Source organism: Brassica rapa, chromosome A01, assembly GCF_000309985.2.
Source record: "Brassica rapa cultivar Chiifu-401-42 chromosome A01, CAAS_Brap_v3.01, whole genome shotgun sequence".
Classification (NCBI taxonomy): Eukaryota; Viridiplantae; Streptophyta; class Magnoliopsida; order Brassicales; family Brassicaceae; genus Brassica; species Brassica rapa.
Window position 1 is genome coordinate 9663070 of NC_024795.2, and position 26273 is coordinate 9689342.

The window sequence follows — 26273 nt, forward strand, 5'->3', positions numbered from 1 at the left end:
TAACGATTATTAAACAAAAACTATTCCACTTATTTTTTCCCTATTGGACATTCGACGAGTTTTATTTACTTTTAGGATCCTAAAAGTAAATACATTTGGAGTACTTGATTTGTATTTACTTTTAGGATCTAACTGATTTCTTTGCAACCGTTGTAAACCAACCAGATGTCAAATATACATCGATATTTGGTTTAAATACCAAAATTAGTTTAATTAAACGCTTAGTGTTTGATTTCACTTGCTTTCTCCAAATGTGTATTTGCGAGCAGTGCAATTACATGCGTTTGATACCGACTACAGAAATCAACATGTGTCATTTCCTAAGGGTTTAAACTGTTCTAATTAGAGGTGTTCAATCCGAATATCGGTTCGGTTTCGGTTCGGTTTTTTTCGGTTTTCGGTATTTCGGTTAGTAAAATATAACTACCATTCTAAATCCATATTTACTTCGGTTCGGTTCGGTTTATATACCGTCGGTTTTCGGTTTATTCGGTTTTATACCAAAAAACATAATTATTTTGTTTGAGATCATATTATATGAATTTTAGAGTCATATTGTCAATATAGTCATTTATTAAAAATATATTACATGTTCAAATAGATGAACAAAAAAGTAAAAATGCATCTACCATCAAATAAAATAATCAAATCTATAACTAAAATCAAAGCTTAAAATTTTGAAAATAAAAATATGAAACAAAATAGAAACATGAAAAAAAAGTTTTTCCACTCTTCCATATTTAGTGTTCATTAAAGTTATACTTTTTCAATTAAAAATTTTCCATTAATTATTGTCTATCAAATTTATAATCTTCATATTAATTTAGTGAAGACTAAAATAAATAAAAAAGATAAAAAAAGACTTAGAAAATAAGATGTATGAATTGCGATGTATTGTTATTTAGTTATAGTTAAAACGTTTTACAAATTAAAGTTTTTTATTACTATAAAATTATGGTAATAGTTATTAACACAAATTTAACTTATGTAACAAATAGATTTTCATGTATTGTTATAAAATAGATACATATTTACATGTTTCTACTTTTAATCGGTTTTGTTCGGTTTATTCGGTTTAATCGGTTATATACCAAACCATATCCAAATCCTACGGTTTTTATAAAATTATATCCATTCGGTTTATATGGTATATACCAAAACCAAACCATATTATCTATTTCGGTTCGGTTCGGTACGATTCGGTTTTACCATATTGAACAGCTCTAGTTCTAATTAAATCAAAGAGTCTGGAGATTATTAGATTGGATGGGGGTTTCCAAATGTAGATATATCTTTCCATATCTGAAACTAAACAAAATTAATAAACTAACATAAACATGATGGCAATTTAAAAGATGACAAAACACAAAATAAATTGTACCCTCCATTTAAGAAATCAAAGGTGGAAATTCACTAGTGAAAAGTAAGAGTTAAGCACGCGATCATCCACTTAAAACAACTTAGTTTAAATTGTTCTAGATATAAAATTTTCGTTTTAAAATACAAACATATAAATCTGTTATTTTGTTGTGGATGCCATTATAAATATAATGCTCTTGAATCCAGATGGAAAAGTATATTTCTATGATAAGTTATCGTACATGAATTTTGTAATATTTGGTTTTACAAATATATACAAAATGTTAGTAAGATATTTGGATTTCCTACGAATTAAATTAATCCTGATGTTAATTACCGAACTAATTTTCCTTACAAAAAGTCAACATCACGGGAAATATGTTTGTATTTATGAAAGCTTAATTTATTAGCGCTTAGACCTTTTCGATTGAATGGAGAAGCCCTAATCTGCATTTTCTTTACTCGAGAATTGATTCAGTTTGTATGGAAACTAAGGAATCTAGGTAGTTTCTCTTACAATTGTTGAATTTTGATTGGAATAAACTCTCTCATTGGAGTATATGCTATACATTGTCTGTCGTTGGTCTATCTTTATCTTTCTACTATCCTTGTAAACACGAGCAGTTGAATTCCACTTCGACTTGATAACGTTACGTACGGGGTACGCAACATATTTACTCTTTCTTACAAACTCCTACTCTCATTTTATTTACTTTGCACATACTCAAGAAAAGAAAAAAATAATTAAATAAGAGCAAGAGAAAAATAATAAATAAAACAGTTTTACTAGCGCTTAATTTTCGGAGATAATTATTCAGAAAATCTAATATTATAGATCCAACTTACTATTATCCATGTTATATTTTAAAAACCGTATTATTATTTTTCATAGTTGGACTTGGATTTACGTAAAAATAAAAATTAGTTTCTATGTAGAAAATATTTATATCGAGGTTAATATTGTAAAGTTCATAACTAGATTTTGATTCGTGCGTCTGAACGAATATTTTTTGTAACATATAACATTTATGATTTGCTTGTGATTTTTATAAATGTTTGAATATTTGTTAGTTATTTATATTGTGATTAACTAAAAAAATGGTTTTTGGTTCGAGCTGGTACTACGATAATAGGTTAGTTCAGTTTTCTAAAAAAACAACTGCCAAACAGTATCAATCATAAACAAATTTCATATAAAATTAACAAAAATCTAAACCGAAATAACAGATTTTTTAAAAAATTTTATTCAATTTAAATCAAAAATTTAATCGAACTAATCGTAAAACCAAAAACTTTGGTAAAACTTTTGAAACCAAACTAACCGAAAACCAAACCAATTTTTTGGTTCACTTTGTTAAGATTTCTACTATCCCAAACTAATAAATTCCAAAATAACCGAAGAAACCAAACCCGCATTCCTATGTCTAATAGTTTGGGTTATGCTGGTTATGTTTTTTTTTTGTTAAATGACGAGAATGCTTCTTAATGATGTATTAGAAGAATAGTTTTAAGGCCAGTGGCATGAGTAATAAATATTAGGAAAAAGTTATGGTTAATTTGAAATTGTACTTCTGTTTTAATAGCACAATCCTCAATCTGCTCTTGGTTTTATGAGATAATTACGGGTCATGTCATTCTTATATTTATGCATTAGCATAATTAATTAATATCAACCAAACAGTTAATTTTAAAAATATTTTAAAACTAAAAAAATAATTAAATCATGTATAATCTCCCTAATTTATCATTTTCTTTTCAAAATGTACCGCTATGTTTATTATCCTAAAAAAATTTACAGCAATTTTCTAAAAAATGTGAGTCTCATTTAGAAATGGTCTAAATAACTGAAAAATTAATATTTGAAGGATCTAGAAACTTTGTCTTTTCTAATATATTAACTAGCAATCTTGCAATCAAATTATATGGCACTCCTTTGATCCTATCATGTAAGGATTAGGTTTCCAAAATCAAAACCCAAGCGTAACCCTGTGACTTATTTAGAGAGTTCCGAAGCACTTCTCTAATGACCGATTGACTGTTAGCTGAGACAACTTTCGGTGGTTGCAACCCCCAAATGAAATCAAGAAAATTGTCCATAACTTTTGTGGCCACTCTCCTCTATAGTTTTAATTATCCCTCACAAAAATATTTTACAATAATGTCCTCACATATCGAGTTTACTACCGAAAACATTATAGGGAAATGCAAAGTAGAAGAAGTCTTAAAAATGATTGCAGAGACGGGGATGCTGACGGTAGGTGTTCTGGGACTATGGGCGCGACTTGTTCGGAAGCCACTGCTTGAATTCACCGGGGAAATTATTCAAGTTGCCTCCGGAGTCGTGTCTAGGATTGGTGTCTCAGATACAGCTTCCTATGTTCCTCTTTCTTCTAGTACAAACAACTCTTCTCTTCCCGTCTCCCGAAGAAGGTGATATGAAAATGTGTAGATAAAGAAATTCAAGGAGACAGATATAGGTTTTGCTTTACTATTTGTAGGTTCTCAACTATACATATTTTGATACGTTAAATTACTGATCTGAAACAGTTATTTAAGAGTTTGAAGAATGCTACAAACATAAGGAATTATACTTTAATTATGTTGCTAGCATTCTTTGAAACCCTACAGACTCTTGTAGACTAGATAGACTACATGGTCTGAGTGCGTGACTGGTGTTAGTGATGTCTCGAGTTCCTCTATATCTACATTAGCTGAAAGTTCAACTGCAGTAGACTACTAGAGAAAGTGCGAGACATCTCCAAAATGGTTAATGTGCAATTTTTTTTACCAATCATTGACCATATGTGACGAGAACGTGACATCAGCCGAGAATGTGTTATCGGGATTTTAAGCTAAGACCATCCGCATTAGCGGTTTATAACAGGTTCGTGGCTCGAAATCTTAGGTCCAGTGGATTTAAAAAAAAAAGAAAAATGTGATTATTTTAATGAACTGGGCCTTGCGCATGAACCCGTAAGACCATCCGCATTAGCGGTTTATAACAGGTTCGTGAGCTCGAAATCTTAGGCCCGGTGGATTTAAAAAAAAAAAGAAAAATGCGATTATTTTGTTCTTCTACCTCTAAAATGAAAATCTTAATCCCGTTGCTCTATGCAAACCACACTCCCGGGTGATTGATCATTGTTTCTCGGCGAAAATTAAGCAGTGTGTCAGAGAGTAGCGTTTACTTAGGAAACTGTAGTGGGCTATGCAAAGAAGTAAAATATACCTTAACCACAAGTTGATTGCCCGGAAGGTGACTAGAGGCGCAATTCTAACCTTGCTCCTGTTGAGAGCTAAACTCTGTTTTAGCCATGGTTTAAGAACACGTTTCCATCTCATTGCAATAAGAATATAATCATCGTATCACATGCAAAAAAAGAAAAGTTAGATCTGATTTAATTTTCATCTTAAGAATATCACTAGTATTTTGAAATAATGGGACGAGTGGAACAAAATTTCTTTTGTGGGGTTCTGATTCCACGATATTTTTTCAAAGTGAGGCATTATTGACAATTCCTTTTTTTTTTCTCCTAAACTCATTTGTCCTTTTATATTATTTTTATAACGAAAACTTTTTTTTTGGTCCTTTAAAATTTTATATTTTGGTCTCCAAGAATATCTCATAAGAACAAGGAAAACTTTTGAAGTATCTCAGCTAGATGCCAAATTTATTCAATCTTTGCATTAGTTTTTTTTTTATTGCTTTCTCTGCAAATACCATATAAATAAATAAAATTTGTGGCTGAGTTTAACATCATATGAACGAGAGTAGAAAGCATCATTGCATTTTCTCAAGGTAATATTTCTTGGGTTCTCGACGATGAGAAGGAGCAAACTTGGTTGGATACTTTTGTTTTGTCCCATACATTGTGGGATCAACAACTAAAATTTTCAGGAATCACTGATGCTGGGGTCTGGGGAACTGGTTTTTGCACCAAGACCGTTTTCTCGTTACTTCGAAGTTTTCTATTTCGATATAAAGGAAAAGACAATGAGAAGAAGAGTTAAGCTTGAAGTAGTCACATTCGATGAGGAGTTTAGATGTCGTAGAAAACATCATTGTTATGTATCAATCTCATGTGACCATGTTGATAATATTTATATGTATTAATTTAAATTATACTAGATCTTGATCCGCGCTTCAAAAGCGCGGGTTTTCTTACAATAAAAAGTTTAATAATGTTAATGATTTTTGTATGTTATTATGTTACAATATTGAATAATATCAAAACATAGAATTTTATAAAATTATATGATTTATGAATTAATTTATTTAAAATTTTGTATGTATATTGTTATGTAACTCTCTCTTAGGTTCAAACATTTTGTCTGGTTCGAATAAAAACCGATCCGAATCGGTTCAGATCCAAGTCTAGGGCAAAGTATCTATTGGGTATATTTCAGACCCGCAGTGTCGGTTTATGTTTGGATGAGATCTGAACCGGTATCCTGAGTATCTAAAATGTATTGTGTATATTAAATATATTTTTCTGTTTCAAATATGTCTTCGGTATCACGATTATTCTTTTATGTTTCAGATTCGGTTTTTGGTTAATGTTTCAGATTTCAAATAAAATGTTAGATTTTTAGAAATATATCTCGTGTATACGCATAAAATTTTGAATATAATTAAAAAAATTTAAAGTATTGTCATGTTTCTATACATTATGTTTTACATAAAATTTTTACATTTTGTATATAAAAAAATTTGGTTCATATAATATGTTAATAAATGTTGTAAATCAGCTTTTATGTGGGGCAGATAAATGATCATCATAGCTGACAATATAAACTATATCTAAACATTATCTTTCTGGTATTTGAAAATAAATGCTACTATAATTATTTTCTGTTAATAAGCACAAAATCTGGTCGCAGAATCTTTTAGTTTGGCATAAATATTAAACGTATTATGTGGAGTTGATTAATTAAGGTGATATAAAATATAACACTCTAATGAAAGGGTTCAACAACCTTTTATAAGTAGATTTTTAAAAACTGCTTCTCTTTTAATAGTATAGATGTTGTTGTAATCAACCTTTTGTCATTTTATCTCTTTCTTAACATTATGTTTAATCAACCTCGCATGAGTTTAGCTATGAAGTTCAAAAACAGTTAAGCTATAAACGATATATATATTTAGATATATCACCTTCAATGCGCCTCCACGGAGAATAAGAAGATTGTTGACGCTCCAATGTATACACACTATGCTCATAAACTAAGTTGCTCCCTGGTTGTGTGACCATACACAAGACTTTTTACTTATCACTGCTTGGATCATACCCAAAATGCATGTAACATTTCATTGTACCATGGTCAAACACATGATCCTCGGGTAAGTTTATGACTTGTCTTGTAGTTTGATTACATACCATGTATTGATGTTGATGAGAACAACCTATAAAGCCACGGACAGATGGACTGTGGATTATGTAATCACCAGGAGAGGTTTTTGATACCGTCATCTCATGTTTAGAGGCCATTGATGATCCATCATTTGATACTTGAGAAGTATGAGGCGACGAAAAAGGCTCAGTCGAAGGGATCTTACAGGTTTTCAAAGATTTTGCAGGCATGTCTGGTTTGAAGATAAGTCTGGAAAAAATCTACATTATTTTTGGCAGGAATTTGTGAAGATAGAGAAGCAATTCTTGCTCAGTTTCCCTTTGAGGTGGGCACTTTACCAGTGAGATATCTTGGGTTACCCCTACTGACAAAACGTAAGACATCGTCTGACTATGCTCCATTGATAGAGAGAGTCAGGAAACGCATATCGACATGGACAGCCAGACATCTCTCTCTAGCTGGCCGTCTCCAATTAATAAGCTCGGTGATTTATAGTATCACCAACTTCTGGATGTCGGTTTACAGATTACCAAAGCAATGCCTTGAGAAGATAGATCAACTGTGCTCTGCCTTCTTATGGTCGGGACCAGCTATGAGTTCAAAGAAAGACAAAATAACTTGGGAGAATGTGTGCAAGCCAAAGGAGGAAGGGGGTCTGGGCTTGAGATCACTTACGGAGACTAACAAGGTTTCATGTCTAAAGCGAATTTGGTGTATCCTGTCTCAGTCTATGCTTAGGGTTAAATGGGTTAAGAGATACTTCATACGCAAAGGATCTTTCTGGAGTGTCAAAGAATCTAGCTCACTTGGTTCTTGGATGTGGAGGAAGCTACTGAATATGGTGTTCTCGCTAGATCCTTTAAAAAAGTCGAAATAAGAAGTGGAGCTGCTACTTCTTTTTGGTTTGATGAGTGGTCCTCTTTGGGGAGGTTAATAGAGATCACAAATGCTTGAGGTTGCATCTCGCTTTGAGTCGATCTCAATGCTACAGTGGAGTTTGCAGTTCAGAATTATCGGAGTCGTCGCCATAGAGCAGAGCACCTGATGGCCACTGATGCAGAGATCATGCGGCTGAGAATGCTGGGCTTACAACAGAGGATGATGTTCAACTGTGGAAATGTAAAGGAGATGTTTATCGGCCTGAGTTTCTCACGCAACAGACCTGGAGATTATTGCGTGTACAGCAGCCGATCACTCAATGACACAAAAGTATTTGGTTCACAGGAGAAACACCTAAATATTCAGTAATGAGTTGGATAGCAGCACACGACCGGTTGGCGACAGGTGATAGAATTCTGCAGTGGAATCCCCAAGCGAATGCTAATTGCATTTTTTGTATTTTTGGTGCGGAATCTCGTAATCACCTTTTCTTCTATTGTTCTTACTCTGAGAAGATATGGAGGAATCTAGTTGGGAGGTTAATGGGACGTAACTACACCTGCATATGGGATGAAGTTCTGTACCTGATCTCAACTAACATCGGCTCACGTACGAAGCTGTTTCTGCTGCGGTATGTTTTCCAAGTTGCGATTCACACGATTTGGATGGAGAGGAAAGGCAGAAGGCATGGCACGGTTCAGAGGACTCCAGGGATTTTAGTCAAATTCATTAACAAAGAAACTCGAAATAGAATCAGATCCTTAAGAGGAAAAGGTGGGAAGTACTTGACCCGAGCAATGGTGGCTTGGTTCGAGACAAGAGAATAGAAAATTATCTCTGTTTTCTGCTTCTAAAACATTCAAAATACTCTAGTTTTCAGTTGCATTAGTTTGTATAAAGGCAATTTTGATTTGAATAAATTTAACATTCTTTCAAAAAAGAAAAGAAGATCAATTCATTAGCTTCGTTGTGGTTGCGTTTGATGGTGAGAAGGAGACGAGGTCGGGAGATAGACATTGACATGAAAGTTTGTATGAACATTTGGTTGCGGATTATGGAATACCATGTCTTGGAGACACTTGTGAACTCAACCAGGGATTTGGCAGGAAATTTTAAGAGTATGTGGCTAATTGGATCAAGAGGGACTGAGTCTAAGCGATTTGTGACGGTTGTGATCGATTCTTCGTTGTTGTTGTCTTCTCTTTCCTTTGTCTTCATGGTGACAAAGGCAAACTCAGACCTAAGAACATACAACTTTTTAGTACACATCCAAAAAACATGTAATATATAGAGTAATACTTATAGAAATGTAATTCAAATAATAGAAGAGCTGTTTGACGAAAAAATTGCAATTTCAAATGATACAAACTTGAATTTGATCCTCCAAGAAAAAGTTACCTCAAAAGATTTAAAAATTTCTTGATGATGCTTTCTACTCTCGTTCACATGTAATTATTTTGGTTTATAGTATTAAACTCAGCCACACCTTTTATAATAGAGAACAAACACAATAGATATGCCTCCACAACTCTGAGAATTACTATCAAATAGAGCATTGGCTCGAAGACTACATTTTACAGGGGTGGAATCGTTATCCAAATAATAGAGTTTCTTAATCGGATCAGGGTAACAAAATATGGTATAGAGCAAATCAAACTAGGAGCTAGACTAAAATGCAGATAGCAAAATGAACACCAAACAATATTTTTATGTTTTACGCATATTAAGAACTTATGAAAATCTGATGATAAATACATTATTATTTTTATAATTAATTATCTATAATATTTGAAAATTAACAGTAATTCAATTAATATAATTATTTTTTATATTTTTAATTTACCATTATTAACTCATATAAAATGCATGATACATAAAATATATATTTTTTAGAAACAAATGTTTTTTCAAAACATTCATCTCAAAGGAGTATAAAATGTTTTGGGTGCTCTTCATTTTCCTATATCTTTGAGACTCCATTCCCATGCGTCCGTTTGTTGCATTGTCCATTGGTGGTCTTGCTCCGAGTGTGTCGAGCCTTTCTTGTTGCTCACTCTAAAGATTTCTTTTGTCTTGAACTGTCATCAAAGACAATCCATCAAATGCGCACATCTTACTTAAAGTATATGACATGGAAGATAATTTATCTTGACGATGATTGTGGGCGTAGTTCCCATCATCTTTCTCTCTTGAACTTTGGCTTCTGATGTACGCACAATCTGAACCACACAAAAATGAAGCCAGTGATTCACGGTGAACCAAAGTTGAACAAAACAACTTTTTACCTTGTGATTGGAAAGAGGATCCTGCTCTTTTAAAGCTGCGAGCACTTACTGTGCACTTTTCATTGCAATACTTCTCCAATGTCATAGAATTTTCCTGGCTCTTAGAAATGAGAATTTATTAGAAGCAACAAAAATCGAATATGAGAGTTGTATTATCCATATCAAAATTTGAGACTAACCTTGGTATATGCACTCAAGACTCGGTTGATGGTATCATGAACTTTGTCAGTAAAGGCATTCAAGAAGAACAATTTGACCATGAAAGAGATAAAAAAAGAATACTTCATCTGTTTCTAAAAGATTCATATTCTAGTTTTTTCACACATTTTAATGAAACATATTAAATTTGCATAATTTTTTGTGTTTATCTTTTTTCCATAATTTTAAGCCAATAAAAAAATCAATTAGTGCAATTAAGATTTTTTAAGTTTGCAATAAATTAATAAAACATGCATTGAAAATGTAAAAATGAATCTTTTATTTTTCTCTAGAATATGTATTTTTAAGGAACGGAGGGAATATATCATAAACCAAGAGGAGAAACATTTTCAAACAAACCTATTAGCCTCTACGACTTACGGATCTTTGCGAAGTATCTCTTTTCCGTGATCTGTTTGTTTAAACTCTGTCTCAAAGCTGCCAAACACACACACACACATATATATATATATATATATAAGTTCGTTGTAAGTAAGTTCAGGAAGATAGGAGCAATTAGAGCATACCCTTCCCCAATAGCCATTCTCCCAACCTGTCGTTCCAAATGAATCCTCTCGTTCATGACCCTTTTTCTTTCTTGTACCTTTTCTTCCCCTGTCTTTGCGACGATATATATGCCAGTTGTTGTACTTTCCTTCGGATAGATAGATTGATTGTGCTCCACTTGTAACACATTACACTCAGGTTTGATAAAATACACCACCATCTCCTTAGCTCTGAGATCGTCCACTATATCGCGGAATCTTTTGTCGCAGGAAATCAACACAAGTCTGCGAGCTGTGTACACTCCATCTTTCATTCTTTGGAGAAGCTCCTTGAGAGAAGCCACAACTTCTAGGTCTGCGACCTGAGTTTTGCCGTGATAATCAGCCTCTGGAATATCTCTTTCATCATTGTAGACTTTGTGGTAGTGAAATCCATCTGATCCATGTCTTTCCGTGAAGAAAGCATAAGAGGTTTTTGATACCGTCATCTCATGTTTGGAGGCCATTGATGATCCATCATTTTATACTTGAGAAGTATGACGCGACGAAAAGAAGATCAGTGCATTATCTTCGTTGGGGTTGTGTTTGAAGGTGAGAAGGAGACGAGGTCGGGAGATAGATATTGACATGAAAGTTTGTATGAACATTTGGCTGCGGGTTATGGAATACCATGTCTTGGAGACACATGTGAACTCGACCAGGGATTTGGCAGGAGATTTAAGAGTATACTAGATTTTGACCCGCGCTTTCAAAGCGCGGATTTATTTTTGTTTTTTTTTCAATTGACAAACATTTAGTAAATGTCACATTTTTATATATTTGTGTTTTATTTTATAAAAGACTTAAAAATTTTATCTTTATTTATCGTATTTCATTTTAAATGACTATTTATGTTAAAAAAATTAAACTTTATTTTTTTAATGAATTAAGTTGGTATAACTCTGATAAATTAATTTTATTATGGGGTTAATATTTTAATTAAAAAATTATATACTTTTAATAAATATTTATACTTTTCAATAAAAAAATTCAATTATTTTTATGAATGTTTAAATTATATTAAATCTGATTTTTTAATAGGCCCAAATGGCCCAAGAGAGATTTGATTTGGGCTGGATCCAAAAATAATGACCCAATATAGATTTGTTATTAATATTACTTAATTGCCCTTAATGAAACATGCAATGTTAGTGAAAGAAATATGCCCCTAAGGTAATTATGACAATAGGATTCTGCTTTAATAGTATAGATATGTGGCTCGTTAGATCAAGAGGGATTGAGTCTAAGCTATTTGTGACGGTTGTGATCGCTCCTTCGTTGTTGTTGTCTTCTCTTTCCTTTGTCTTCATGGTAAATTTCTCTTAACCGTCTTTCTTGAATTAGTTTTCTTAATCTCACTTAGATTTGGTATTTTGATAGGAGGAAGAGAGAATGAAGAGAATGGAAGAACTTTTGATTCAGAGGCAAAAGAGAATCAGAGTTCTAATGGTAGTAGTGTATCAAGTCCCGTAACCTCCAAGAAAACTCCTGCTGGAGCCAAAACCGTGAAGACCATGAAGAAGGAGAAGATCCCTGAAGCTGTGACACAGTCCAAGGCTAAGCCGGTGCTCAGAAGCTCCACCATTGAGCGCCTTGCTGTTGCCAGGACAGCACCAAAAGGAAACGCAACAAAAACCAGTCACTAAAAAAGCATCAAAACCTGTAGGAAACAAGACAGAGAAACCTCAAGACAAGAAACCTAATATAAAAAGTCCGGGACTTTCTCGTGACCCGAGTCTCGAAATCAAGGAAACAGTGGAGGAATCGCAGTCTTACTTCCCGGTGAAGCAAGTTGATGAACTTCTTCCTACTGCTTCTTCTGTTGATGACTTCAAAGACATTAAAGAGATGCATAGCTTGCCGAATGAAACCATCACGGAAATATATGTACTCTTTGTATTATTGAGAGTAACATTTCTTTATGAAAGTAATTTATTAGACCTTTTCGATTGAAAGGAGAGGCCCAAAGCTGCATTCTCTTTACTCGAGAATAGATTCAATTTGTATGGAAACTAATGAATTTAGGTAGTTTATCTTACAATTGTTGAACTTTGAGTGGATTAAACTCCTCTTATTGGAGTATATGTTATACATTGTGTGTCGTTGGTCTATCTTAATCTTTCTACTATAACCTTTGTACACACGAGCAGTTGAATTTCTACTTCGATGACACCGTTACGTACGCATCATATTACTCTTTCTTTCAAACTCTTACTCTCAATTTTATCTTTTCGTTTTATAAATAAACGAGTTTTACTAGCGCTTGATTTTCGGAGATAATATTATCAAGAAAATCTAATATTCTACAAACTTACTATTTATATTTTAAAACCATATTATTATCATTTTTCATAGTTGGACTTGGAATCTACGTATCATAATTTTTTTTAAAAAAAATAGTTTCTATATAGAAAAAATTATATGATTCAAGCTTCAATGCTTAATATTTTAAACTTCGGAATAATGATTGTATGTATGATTGTTAACCGGTTTGAAAACGTGAATCGAAGAGATCTATGAACAGAATTATATTTGTGACTTTAACTATCTTCGAAATTCTAAGTCTCTAACCAATAATCCAGTCTTTACCTCTTCATTGTGGCTCTATAAAAATCATTATTTTGTAAAATATCATCATTTTTGTCTCCAAAATTTAAATGCCTAAATAACTGAAAACAATACAGTTAAATGATCTAGAAACTTCGTCTTTCTAATGTATTCACTAGTAAACTTGCAATCTAATTATGTGGTACTTCTTTCATGTCAAGGACTAAGTTTTCAAAGGCATAACCTAAGCACAACCCTCTGATATATTTATAGAGTTCCGAAACGACGTCTTTGATGACCGTTAGCTGAGACAACTTTCGGTGGTTGCAACCCCCATATGAAATCAAGAAAATGGTCCAAAACTTTTGTGGCCACTCTCCTCTATAGTTTTACTTATCCCTAACAAAAGTATTTTACAATAAATGTCCTCACATATGGAGTTTACTACCGAAAACATTAGGGAAATGCAAAGGAGAAGAAGTTGAAGAAATGATTGCAGAGACGGGGATGCTGATGGTAGGCGTTCTGGGAATATGGGCGCGACTTGTTCGGAAGCCACTGCTTGAATTCACCGGAGAAGTTATTCAAGTTGCCTCCGAAGTCGTGTCTAGGATTGGTGTCCCTGATACAGCTTCCTATGTTTCTCTTTCTTCTAGTACAAACAACTCTTCACCTCCCATCTCCCGAAGAAGGTGATATGAAAATGTATAGATGATAAGATGTTATGTAGAAGAAACTCAGGGATACAGATATAGGTTTTGCATTTCATATTTGTAGGTTCTCAACTATATATAAGTATACATATTTTAATACGTTAAATAACTGATCTGGAACAGTTATATTTACAATTATATTTACAAGAGTTTGAAGAATGCTAATTAAGGAATCATACTTTATGTTGGTAGCATTCTTTCAAACTCTACAGACTCTTGTAGACTACATGGTTTGAGTGCATGACTGGTGTTAGTGATGTCTCGTGTTCCTCTATCTACATCAGCTGAAAGCTCAACCGCAGTAGACTACTAGAGCATAGGCGGGAAACGACCTCTTAGGGCGTCATATTTTAAGCAAAAATTTTAGTCGTACGTAGGGCATAATAGTTTTTTACATAAATAACAAATGCATAAAGTTTTAAGTGAGTTTAGGACGTCAAAGAAAAAATTGAAAAAATTGAACCAGCACTGAAAGTCGAGACATCTCCAAAATGATTAGTGAGCAAATTTTATACCAATCGTTGACCATATGTGACGAGAACGTGATATCAGCCGAGAATGTGTTGTTGGGAATTATAAGAAGCGGACGGTCCCGTCTCCACTAGACTACTTTAGATCCAGCGAATAACATGATATGCAAGTTTTTCATAAAAGTACTTCAGATACAAAGAAGGCTTTTCTTCTTAGCACGTTTACGCCCAAACTAATGATTTGTTACGGGCGATTTCGTTCGTGTCGTTTGATGGGCCTTTAAGCTAATTAAATTACTAATCTGGTGAGATTTCCTTACATTCTTTGTGTTCAAACCTACTGCTAAGACCAAGTGAACTGAACCAAAATTGTATGTAAAAATTGACATCAAATTGTAATTCAGATGATTCACTGTTCCTTTAATAGACATTTAATCCGACATAATTCCAAATTCTTTTATAAAAAATACAGAATTCAAACAACAGCCAAAACTAGTGATCATATAATAACTTTTAATGGCTACTACTCTTTTGTTTTTTTTTTCCGAAAAATGCCTACTACTCTTTTGTTGTGATTAATCATCTTTTGGACGACAAAAATTATCTCTTGGAGCAACAGAGAAAATATATTGTATAACGTCAGAAAAGTATCAGCATTTAATCTATTTGTTCAGATAATGAAAATGTTAGAAAATATCAAGAAGAAAATAATGAATCTTCTTCATTTCTCGATATCCTTTGACAAGAAGTATAAGAAGACAAGTAGATACAATTGATCAATCACGTGACCCACATTAATAATAACCATAATAATGCCTAATAACTTCTTGTATAATTATTACAAACAGAACTTCCCTATGACTATTCTTGATATTGAGTTGGTTCCAAGTTCCAACTAGCTTATACCTTTTGGTCATAGTCTTGTGATATCATTTAATGAAGCATCTGTTCTAACCAACAGATGAAATTTCTCGGTGATTAGCCACTTTACCATCATTAATGATTTATACATTCCAACCTTATACACACCTTTTATCCAACAAAACAATACTTCTTCCGTTTCTAGTTTCTAAAAATAATTCTTTTTAGAATTTATTCTTGTTCCACAAAAATAGATTTTCTATATTTTAAAGTATTTTTGTATATTTTTGATAAACACTAATTATAAATATTTGAATTGATTAAAGTTTATTAGTGGATAATTATTAGAAAGTGTATTGAAAAATAAATTGTAAATATTTATTATATTTTAATAAACGTAAAATTTCTAGAAATTTTTATTTTGAGAAACGGAAGGGGTAATTAAATTTGTGTATTTCGTATTTTAAACAATTAATATTCGCAAGTCTAGATAACTGAATTGTGGACGATAGTTTTTTTTTTTTCCGTCAATAGTTGATTTTATAACTTAATGGGCCAAGCCCAGAATTACAAAAAAAAAAGGCCCAAAGCCCACCAAACGAAACCCTAGAGACGGTGCCTCCGTTCGCTCACGGCGTGCCCCCGCTTCCAGCCATCACCGGTGATCAATCCAGCGATCCACCGGCAGAACCATCACTCACTGGCTTCCAAACCTCATCGCCGCAAACGCTTCCAAACCGCGAGTTCCCAATAGTGGAGAGAGTCAATCGGTAAACCGAGATCTCATCCGCCTCCTTTCGTCACCGGAACTGGGAGGAAAGCTTCGCCGGCACAACCAAACCTTCAACATCGGATAGCTTCGATCGTCTTCCGACGAGAACTCCTCCAACAAGACCAAACCGAAACCGCAAAAACCAAAGATAAAAAACAACAAACCCTAACAACCCTAGGGGACTAAAAGCCGGCGGCGCAAGGCAAAGAACACCTTCACCCCCCGGAAACTGAAGCCGGCGAAAGCGGAGCTAACGAAGCCTCCGCCTCCCGGAAACTAGACCGGCGACGATGGATCTGAAGAAGCCTCCACCTCCCGGGAAACCCTAACCTGACAAACCGACAACACCCCACCTCACCCTTCACCCAGTCGCGTCGTTACTCCAGCCACCGCGCCACCGCGTGTGTCTGGTCACTCCCCGAGTTGACCACACCAGATGGGAACTGGACAGAGCTCCGACAAAACGAACTGAACAGGAAGAGGAGGTGAAAAAAGAAGCCGGGGAACGTTTTTAACCAAAAGAAAATGGACTCCGGCGACGGCACGGACGCTCACGCACCGGCCGTACGCCGGACCCGAAACCAGATCTGCTCTCTCTCTCTACTTCTCTCTGCTGCTTTTTTTGTGGACGATAGTTTTTTAGACTGATGTAATAAATAGTATTTTCTTTAAATTTAGTTTTATCAGCCTAGTGAGTGGTGGTTGTCGTGTTAGCATCGGAATCACATATCGTAGTGCAACATCCATGGCAAGAAGTTATAAAAAGAAAACATCCGTGGTAAGATAATTAAATTTGCATCACTTTATAACTTTTTCATCAAAACACAATACACGATTCATCAATATACAATAACTCCTTCAGATTCGTTTTTTTTGTGTAGCAATTAAGAACTTTAAGTATATGGGCAAACACTACTACTTCATCACGATCTTCTGCACCAAGTTCGAATCATTCTATACCTCACATGGTTTGATATATCTATTAAATAATTGTGTAACTCGATTGTTTCCCCTCCAAGCTAAGAAAAAAATAATAAATATAGTAAACTTCATAACACAATCATTTTGGTAATATAGTTTCGATTATAATGTTTATCTAAGTAACTGTTACTGTCATCTGTCACTCTTAGTATCCAAGTTTTGACCAATTTGAGTGATCTAACATGTCAACTAACACTTTTATTACAAATAAAACACTTGTTTATTCAAATTATATACTATTTTCTATCGTAAATTGCAAACATTTTAATATTGTCATTTATCAACTTGCGCTGTTTTCTTATTCTCGCCACTACTAGCACAAAAGTTGAGACTTGTAAGAAACACACACATCTACCAAACTTCGATGCCATGTACCAATTTACATAAATGAAATACAGACATTTTGGCTAGTTGAAAAGATTCTCTTTGGACAGATGACTAATTTAGTCGCCGGTGTCTCAAAGTTAGAGCAAAGTAGACATGTATTGGAAAACTGAAAAACGAGAGCCTCCTGTAATGCGCTGAAATCAGCTTGTTTCAGGGTTTCGCATCCCTTATATACTAAAGTACAAGTCACTCAACCAATTATATTTTGACACATAATTAATTTTTTTCTTTTCAAAAAAAATTAATAAAAACAATAGAAAAAATTAAAACAGTTTATTATCCACGTAAAACAAAAGAGAAAGCAAAATTGTTCTAACTGCCTCAAGCATTACATCACGATCTCAACTCCCTACATTACATCAGTTTAAATGACCACTATAATCACTCTGATAACAAATTTGCTTACAAAATTATTCCAAAAAGTTTAACTTCTTCCACAAAATAACCAATGCTTTCATATTTCCTATAATTTGACTTTCTTATCTTACAGAAAGTTTTTTTTTATTGTAACTGTTCTTAAAGAAAGTTTTTGAAGTTGCAGAAACAATATCGGATGGATGTTGTGTACAAAATGATTTTGGAAAAGAAGAAAAGAAAGTTAAAAAGGCTTTAGGAAATTCACTGTTTGTCAGTGGTGTAGATGAGTTCCTGTAGTAGTTAAATGAGTAAGTGATCTCAGCATTTAATTATCTTGCGTATACAATTTTGAATTCATTTTCGTTTTTTTTTTGATGTGCAGAGAAGTCGTTTTGTTACAACGTCTTCACGTGACAAGTTTATTCCTTGAACCAAAGCTCCTCGACTGAAACTTAGCTCTATTCTCTATGTTTCAGATTGTAGTGAAGAAGAGTGAGATGATGAGAAGAAGAGACTTCAAAATTACAAGGAGATTGTCTGCATAAAACAAGTTATGTTCTGGGATGATGGTTGAAGAAGAATGGAAGAGAAGGGAGACTCCAAGATACAAGAGACTTTCACTGCTCATATTTTGATTAATAGGTCAGATGCATAATCTCTTAGCCATCTTTTAACCATTCAAAACATGTATATTCTTGAGTATATTTTGAATTTGGTTAAAAATAAAGTAAATAAAATATAAAGATTATTAGTTAAATATGTTCGTATGTTAAATTATTAGTATATACTATATCATATTTTGATCATATCTATATTATGCAATATTTCTTTCACTATATTTTACTAATAGATAAACTAATATATCATGCTATCATCAATTTTTTTTCTTCTAATTAAAAACTAAATTTCTTCTAATTTACTTTGATGTAAAATAAAAATTAAATTGTGTAACAACACAGTTAAGTTGAACTAAAAAGAGAGTTTTGCTATTAATTATGAAAAAAGAAAAATAACATTTTAATTTTATTAAACACAATGAAGAGTACCCCGTGCGTAGCACGGGTTGAACATACTAGTTAGATTATAATTGAATGTGATTTGCGATGAATAAGGAGATGAAGAAATTTGATAGACTATACTTCCATTCGTTTCAGAGAAAAGTATAATTTTAAAAAATTTCACATATATTTTTAAAATGACAACATTAATTTATGTTTTAATTATATTTTTAAATTAATAGTATTTTAATGCATTGTATAATTAATATTAAATTTTAAAATAAAAATAAATTATATTAGAATTTTATAAATAATACTTTGGAAGGAAAAATATCAAAATAACATTTTTATGAAACAAAAAGTATTAGATGAAACACAGTTCAGTGAAGTCTTCCGGGAACTTAATCAGAAACTTGCAAAACTGATTTGATTAACTAATAGTAGTATCCTACATCAAACCCTGACTTTATCCATTAATATGTATTAATGATCCTTAATCATCCTTTAAAATCTTGCGAAGTTTGGTAAAATTAAGGAAATTACATGTTGCAAGACAAATAAAATATTTTAAGTACAAGTAAACAGTCAATATAGAAGTCTGTGTGTTATCGGGTGAAGTGGGTGTGTCGGCGTACAGAACGAAGGGACCCATATGGGGCATATGATTAAATCATTTATTAAATATTAAATAAATGAGAATAGAAAAAAAAAGAAAAAAAAAGAGAAAGAATCAAGCAAACCTTCTACTACTAATGAAACTCTCTCTCTCTCTCTCTCTCTCTCTCTCTCTCTCTCCTCTTTCTTCTTCTACATGTGAATATCTGAGCTTCAAGTAGTGCATGTGCTCGCTATTGGATCTCAAATCATCGTTTCTACAGCTTTTACTTCTCTATCTCTTAGCTGTCACGAAACATTCTCTTTCACTTCTCTCTCTCTCTGCTAAAATAAATCAGAAACATATCAACATTCTTGAACAGAGCCATAAGTTCTTCAACTGAATCTTAAATTAACCCATCTTCTGTGTTTGTTTGTTGGATCTTTAAATGGATCCAAGAACAAGACTTGACTATGTTCTGTTTCAACTCACACCCACCAGGACAAGGTAAGTTCTAAACCTCAAAACGCTACTTTATTTATTTCTTTCTTTTTTCTTAACCATGTTTGATTCTCTGTTTTTATTTTTGTCTTTTTGCTGTCTGAAGATGCGAGCTCGTGATTTTCTCCGGTGGCGAGAACGAGAAGCTTGCTTCCGGGATTTTTCAACCGTTCGTCACGCATCTCAAAAGCGTAAGAGATCAGATTTCTAAAGGCGGATACTCCGTCACTCTCCGTCCTTCCTCCGTCAACGGCGGCGTTAATTGGTTTACCAAAGTGACGCTTCAGAGGTAAAGAAAGCTCTCTCCGTCTTCTAGTAATCATTTTGTCTGAGAATGTACTAAAAAAACTTTTGCTTCTTGGTTTAAAGATTTGTGCGATTCGTGACGACTCCGGAGGTTCTTGAGAGGTCCGTGACATTAGAGAAGGAGATTGAGCAGATCGAGGATTCGATTCAGTCTAATGCAGCCGCTATTTCCGGCGAAGCAGAAGGTAACATCATGTTGATGTTCGGACACAGACACATGCTTTATGTTATTAAAACATGAACCAGGGATTTTGCAATTTGTTGTTTTGACTAATATTTTTCCAACGTTCTGTATATAGGAAACGAGTTGGGTACTACTCAGAAGTCTACAGCTTTATTAAAGGTGATTCTTATAAAATGCTTAAAAGCGGAGTTCTTGATTAATGTTTCAGTTGGTTATTGACTCTGTTTGTATGTATTAGGCACAAGGTGAATCTGATGGCCAAGAAAATTCTAAGTAAGTTCTAGTATAGCCTTCCTTTGTTGTTATTGTCTTGATCGGTTATGTGAAGTAGATTATTGATCCTGACAAGCCGTGAAATGAATGTAACAGGGTTGGTCTTCAGCGTGTTCTTGAAACCCGCAAAGCTGCTTTGTGCAAAGAGCAAGCCATGGCTTACGCTAGAGCTTTGGTTGTTGGGTTTGAATTGGACTACATGGATGATCTCTTGTCCTTCGCAGATGCTTTTGGAGCTTCGCGTTTAAGGTAACTAACTGAACCAAGAACCATCCATGTCCTTGTTTGCATTTGTATGAAGATGGTGAATAATCACTTTTGTGTTGCGTTCAGGGAAGCATGTGTTAACTTTGTGGACTTGTGCAAGAGAAAGAACGAAGATAGGATGTGGGTGGACCAGATCACAGCTATGCAAGCCTTTCCCAGGCCTGAGCTATCCTTCATGGGTGACTCTGGGATCATACTCGCTGGGGAAGAGAATGATAACGTCAAGCAAGGGAACAACAGCATGGATGCAATGAGCCAGGGTAGCTTTGAGACTAGCCAAGGTCCTCCTCAGATGCCAATGCCTTGGCCAAACCATTATCCTCCTCAGTACATGCAAGGACATGGCTATCCTCCTTATATGTATCCCGGCCAGCCACCGTATTTCCCACAATGGCCTGTAAACATGGGAGGAGATGTGGAGACAAGTGAGAAGACTTCCAAGAAGAAAAAGAAGAAGAAGAAGAAGAACAAGAAGAAGTATGAATCCTCCGAGGAGCAAAGCGATGAGTCCGGTGCTGAGACCGTATCAGAGGACGGAGATGAAGGGAAGAAATCATCTAGAAAAGTTGTTATACGCAACATAAACTACATAACTTCAAAGAGAAACGGAGCCAAGGATAGCGATTCCGATGAGTCTGAAGACGAAGAAGAAGAAGGCTTTGTGGATGGAGACTCCATCAAGCAGCAAGTGGAGGAAGCTATTGGCTCACTGGAGAAACGGCATAAATCAACTTCACGCCGTAGTAGGAGGAAGCACAAAAGCCACAGTGAAGATGAGGAGGATTCAGGTAGTAAAGAAACCAAAGGGAATGATAACTGGGATGCTTTCCAGAACCTTCTTTTAAAAGACAAAGATTCAGACCAGGAAACAGCTTCGTGTCCGGTGAACATGGAGTCAGAAGTTATGAGCAAGAGAGAGCTGCCTTCGGATGATTCTTTCTTGATTACAAATGGGAATGAGGATTGGGGGAGAGAGAGCAGTGTCAAGAAACTTGATGCGGGTGAGAATGTTAGGCTGATGAGAAGAGAGAACAACTACGACGATGAGATGATGAATCCAGGGAGAGGAGATGAGCCAAGAAGCTACTCACAGGCAGAGATGGCTGTTTATAATGGGAAGCTCCGCGCTAGAAACGAGACAGAGGAAGACTGGTTCATACGTAACCAAGCAGATACTGAAAGAGATGTCAAAACCTTTGTAGGAGACGATTTGCATGTAACAAAGAGAAGTGTTGAGAGAGATGTACTGACCGATGACTCGTTCATGATCCATTCTCGTGTTGAGAGCCAAGTGGAAGAGTCTCGGTTAAGGACAGAGATCATGGACTCTGACGTTTATGGAACCACCAAACAAGAAAACTCCTCTGCACCGGAGATTAACAACAGACAAGAGCCGGATGATCTTTTCATGGTTCTTGGACGTGAACAAGATGTTACACCTGCAATGGTATCGTGGACACCTGAGATTGACTTCGAGACCAACACTTTGGCTCAAGAGAAAAGGAAAGCTGATTTGGAAACTGCTGCAAAGGCCTCTGAACAGACTTCAGATGGTAAAGAAAAGAAACTTCGTGTCGTTAGAAAGGATGCAAAGACAAGAGGACCAAGTAGACCTGACCCGGCTTTGAAAGCTAAGAGAGCTCCCTGGGGAAGTAGAGCAGCTGCCACCAAAACCAAATCCGAGCTGGTAAATTTCTCTTAACTAACAGCATTTCATTTTTCCTGATTAGTTTCATTCATGGTTCTAAAAAATCGGTTCAGGCAGCAAATCAGTCTGAAATGATTTTCTTAAAAATCTGATTTATACGATTTCAAATCGGTTTAAACCAGGTTAAACTGTTTTAAATCGGCTTAAATTGATCTAAATTAGTCTGAATATGTTAAATTAAACAATAATGTTAGTACAAATCTACAATTTTGTCTAATATTTTTGTTAATTCATCAAAATAGTTTTATAATTTAAAATCAAAAACTAAAATATTATATATAAATGTAAAATGTATCTAAAATAAATCAGTAATTCATTAATAGTAGCTAGTTTCTATAAAAACACCTAATTTACCACCTAACGATTTCTTGAACATGTCTCACTTGGATTTGGTATTTTGATAGGAGGAAGAGAGAAAGAAGAGAATGGAAGAACTTTTGATTCAAAGGCAAAAGAGAATCGCTGAGAAGAGTTCTGGTAGTAGTGTATCAAGTCCCTTGGCCACCAAGAAAACTCCTACTGGAAACAAAACCGTGAAGACCTTGATAAAGAATGAGAAGACACCTGAAGCCGTGAAGGCTAAGCCGGTACTGAGAAGTTCCACCATTGAGCGCCTTGCTGTTGCCAGGACAGCACCAAAGGAGCCACAACAGAAACCAGTAACCAAAAAAACATCGAAACCTGTAGGAAACAAGACAGAGAAACCTCAAGACAAGAAACCTAGTAAAAAAAGTCCGGGACTTTCTCGTGACCCGAGTCTCGAAATCAAGGAAACAGTTGAAGAATCACAGTCTTACTTGCCGGTGAAGCAAGCTGATGAACTTCTTCTTCCTGCTGCTTCTTCTGTTGATGGCTTCAAAGACATTAAAGAGATGCATAGCTTGCCGAATGAAACCATCACTAATCATCAGAAAGTACAAGAACAGACGAAAGTCGATGATGAGGAAATAGTGAAGAAGACATCCGTCTGTGAAGACAAGCAAGTCACTAACAACCTTTGTTCGGAGGATGTTGAAGAAGTTAAGGCTTCACCACCTAAACCACTGTCTCCAAAGAAGTCGGTGACGTTTTCAGACACAAACATGGAGGAGAAGTATTTTTTCTCACCAACGGTGTCGGAGACTGACGTCTCGACGCCGCCGGCTACTGAAGCAGATCATTCGAGGAAGAAATGGAACAGTGAAGAGACGTCTCCGAAGTCTACTGCCAAAGGCTTCAGAAAGCTTCTTATGTTTGGAAGGAAAAAATGAAAGATTCTATAGTTACTACAACGACGTCGTGTTGAGTTTGGTTGAAAAGCGGGTTAATACTTTTTATCTTTTAGTATTCTTTAAATTGTTTGTTGTGTGATATTAAATTCTGTTGCGGTGTTTATCAATTTGATTTGGCTGTTTATATATCATTGTTGATGTGTTGTTTATGGCATTGGAGTGTATACAAATCGGTTTGGCGAGTTTGAATAAAGTAAGGTTATTTGGATTTTTGTAACTAAACTATTTGGTTGTGATCATTATGATAAACAAATAAGAAATAGAAAATTATGAAGGAATTAAGAACGAACTTTTTTGACTAATGGAGATCATTCATATAATGAACCATGTCTTAGGAATATGGTTAGGTTAATTACGAAAATGCTTTCTCATGAAATTCGGTGAGATGATTCTTCAGGTTTAAGCATTTGTTCCATCAGATTGATGTAGAAGTCTCCAACATTACCATCCAACTACAATTTCTTTAACATATTTTTTCGTTTCTACTTTTTATTTTGTTTAAATATTTATTTTGGTAACATGTTCCAATCAAGTGGGAATCTAATTCCCACGTTATATCTTTTCACGTTATTAGGCATTTTTCAAGCTGTTTTCCATTTTGAAACTTGGCAATAATGAAAAAGAAAAGATATGAAACTTTGATTCCACACGTTAATTTCAAATAAATTTCACTAAAATTAAAAATAGAGGTGACATATCTCATTTTATTTTTCAACAAAATTAATATCTTATTTTGCTTTGCCATAAGCAACAAAGACTTCTCCCACACGGAAGCTCATGCGTCTTATTTTCCCCCAATTTCTTACATAAACCTTTTTCCAAAGACATAAAATGTACATCTTATTGAACAATAAGAATATATAAATAAAAGGTGAGATGCCCATTTCAAATGGTAACGTGTCTTTTTCATTAGGCGAGAGACAATCAAATCTGAGCAAACGAAGTTGTCTTTATTATATCTAAACAAACATTTTGTGAAAGAGAGCGATAGTAAGTTGAAACCATGGCGTCGAAGATTGTCTCAGCCATAGTCTTTGTGTTCAACCTTATTGCCTTTGGTCTAGCCGTGGCTGCTGAACAAAGACGAAGCACTGTAAGTCTTAATCAAACGCATATCCATTGAGCAAGGTGATGATTATGTGATCTTTCTCTTAAGATAACTTCTTAAAAAAAAATTGGTGAGGGCAGGCAAAGGTTGTGCAGGACACAGAGGTGCAATACAACTATTGTGTGTATGATTCAGACAGAGCCACAGGGTATGGAGTTGGAGCCTTTTTGTTCTCAGTGGCTAGTCAATTTCTTATCATGCTCGTTAGCCGCTGCTTCTGTTGTGGAAAGCCTCTCAAGCCTGGTGGTTCACGTGCTCTTGCCCTTGTTCTCTTCATTTTCAGCTGGTAAGATATATTCTCTTTTGTTATTTTAACTCAATTACTATAAAAGATAACCTAATAACAAAGCGCAAGTTGTAGCAATATGGAAATTACAAAGATGATTTCAAATCCACAATCATGAATATCCGGTCAATGACGTTTGGCTTTAGCATATGTTATGCATTAGGCTTTTATCCTCGCCGGTCCTGAGATTTTAAGAACCATAAACATTATATTTGACATATCTAATCGACGGAATGTGTCTCCGAAGCCAAATAACCAAGCATTTTAGTTGGTTAATAATAAAATGGGACATGCTTATTGTCTTTTTTACTAATCCAGTACTCTCTTTTTTTTTTTGATCAAAACTAATCCAGTACTCTAGTTGGGCTTCTATCACTGAATTGATCATATGCACAGAACTTTCATTCAACCAGCAAAATAACTAAAACTGGGGCTAATATAATTTCATATTTTGATTGTTGTTTTATTGGGAAACAAAAGGATATTCTTCTTAATAGCGGAGATATGCCTATTAGCTGGATCGGTAGAGAATGCATACCACACAAAGTACAGGACAATGTTCATGGACAATCCTCCTGATTGTCAAACTCTTCGCAAGGGTGTCTTCGCTGCGGGTGCCTCCTTTGTCTTCTTCAACGCCATTGTCTCTCAGTTCTATTATTTCTTCTACTCCTCTGCTGCTGACGCCTCCCTCTCCCCTTACTAGAGGATTTGGACCAACAATATACGTTTGTTTCTTTCCTATGTGCTATGTATGTGATATACTAATGTCATATGCTTGTTGCTTGTTAAACTATGACTGGAAACTTACTTTGAAGTTGAGGTTATATCTATGAGTTTTGTAGATTGATTTGTATGAATAATAAAAGTGAAATGTTGTTTCTAAGAGTAAGAGGTGGATATAATGTGACGCATTGCGATGTATACTCAGTGGTTGTGCCATGTGCTTGCTATACATGTTAATTTAATATATGCTACAAGAATTATATATGTAAAAGATGATGGTAGAGCATGAACAATAAATAGTGTTTTACACACAAAAAAATATTACCATCAATAAAAAAAATTGA

The 26273-nt window shown here is 34.6% G+C and overlaps 2 protein-coding genes across 2 annotated transcripts; both read left to right on the forward strand.

Annotated features, from left to right (window-relative positions):
• Positions 1-19412: 19412 nt before the first annotated feature.
• LOC103867141 (COP1-interacting protein 7) lies at positions 19413-24019 on the forward strand. Its single transcript, XM_009145183.3, has 8 exons — positions 19413-19806; positions 19907-20089; positions 20170-20291; positions 20406-20449; positions 20529-20563; positions 20660-20812; positions 20897-22517; positions 22943-24019. The coding sequence occupies exons 1-8, from the start codon at positions 19748-19750 to the stop codon at positions 23786-23788; spliced, it is 3063 nt and encodes a 1020-aa protein (XP_009143431.1). The 5' UTR covers positions 19413-19747; the 3' UTR covers positions 23789-24019.
• Positions 24020-24647: 628 nt separating this feature from the next.
• LOC103867152 lies at positions 24648-26133 on the forward strand. Its single transcript, XM_009145194.3, has 3 exons — positions 24648-24902; positions 24998-25203; positions 25684-26133. The coding sequence occupies exons 1-3, from the start codon at positions 24813-24815 to the stop codon at positions 25907-25909; spliced, it is 522 nt and encodes a 173-aa protein (XP_009143442.1). The 5' UTR covers positions 24648-24812; the 3' UTR covers positions 25910-26133.
• Positions 26134-26273: the final 140 nt, after the last annotated feature.

Excerpts from the sequence above, each read along its gene's own strand:
- LOC103867141 (XM_009145183.3), top strand. The coding sequence starts at position 19,748 with ATGGATCCAAGAACAAGACTTGACTATGTTCTGTTTCAACTCACACCC. Across the intron at positions 20,292-20,405 it reads TATTTCCGGCGAAGCAGAAG|GAAACGAGTTGGGTACTACT; the intron begins GTAACATCATGT and ends TTCTGTATATAG. Across the intron at positions 20,450-20,528 it reads AGTCTACAGCTTTATTAAAG|GCACAAGGTGAATCTGATGG; the intron begins GTGATTCTTATA and ends TGTATGTATTAG.
- LOC103867152 (XM_009145194.3), top strand. The coding sequence starts at position 24,813 with ATGGCGTCGAAGATTGTCTCAGCCATAGTCTTTGTGTTCAACCTTATT. Across the intron at positions 24,903-24,997 it reads CTGAACAAAGACGAAGCACT|GCAAAGGTTGTGCAGGACAC; the intron begins GTAAGTCTTAAT and ends TGGTGAGGGCAG. Across the intron at positions 25,204-25,683 it reads GTTCTCTTCATTTTCAGCTG|GATATTCTTCTTAATAGCGG; the intron begins GTAAGATATATT and ends GGGAAACAAAAG.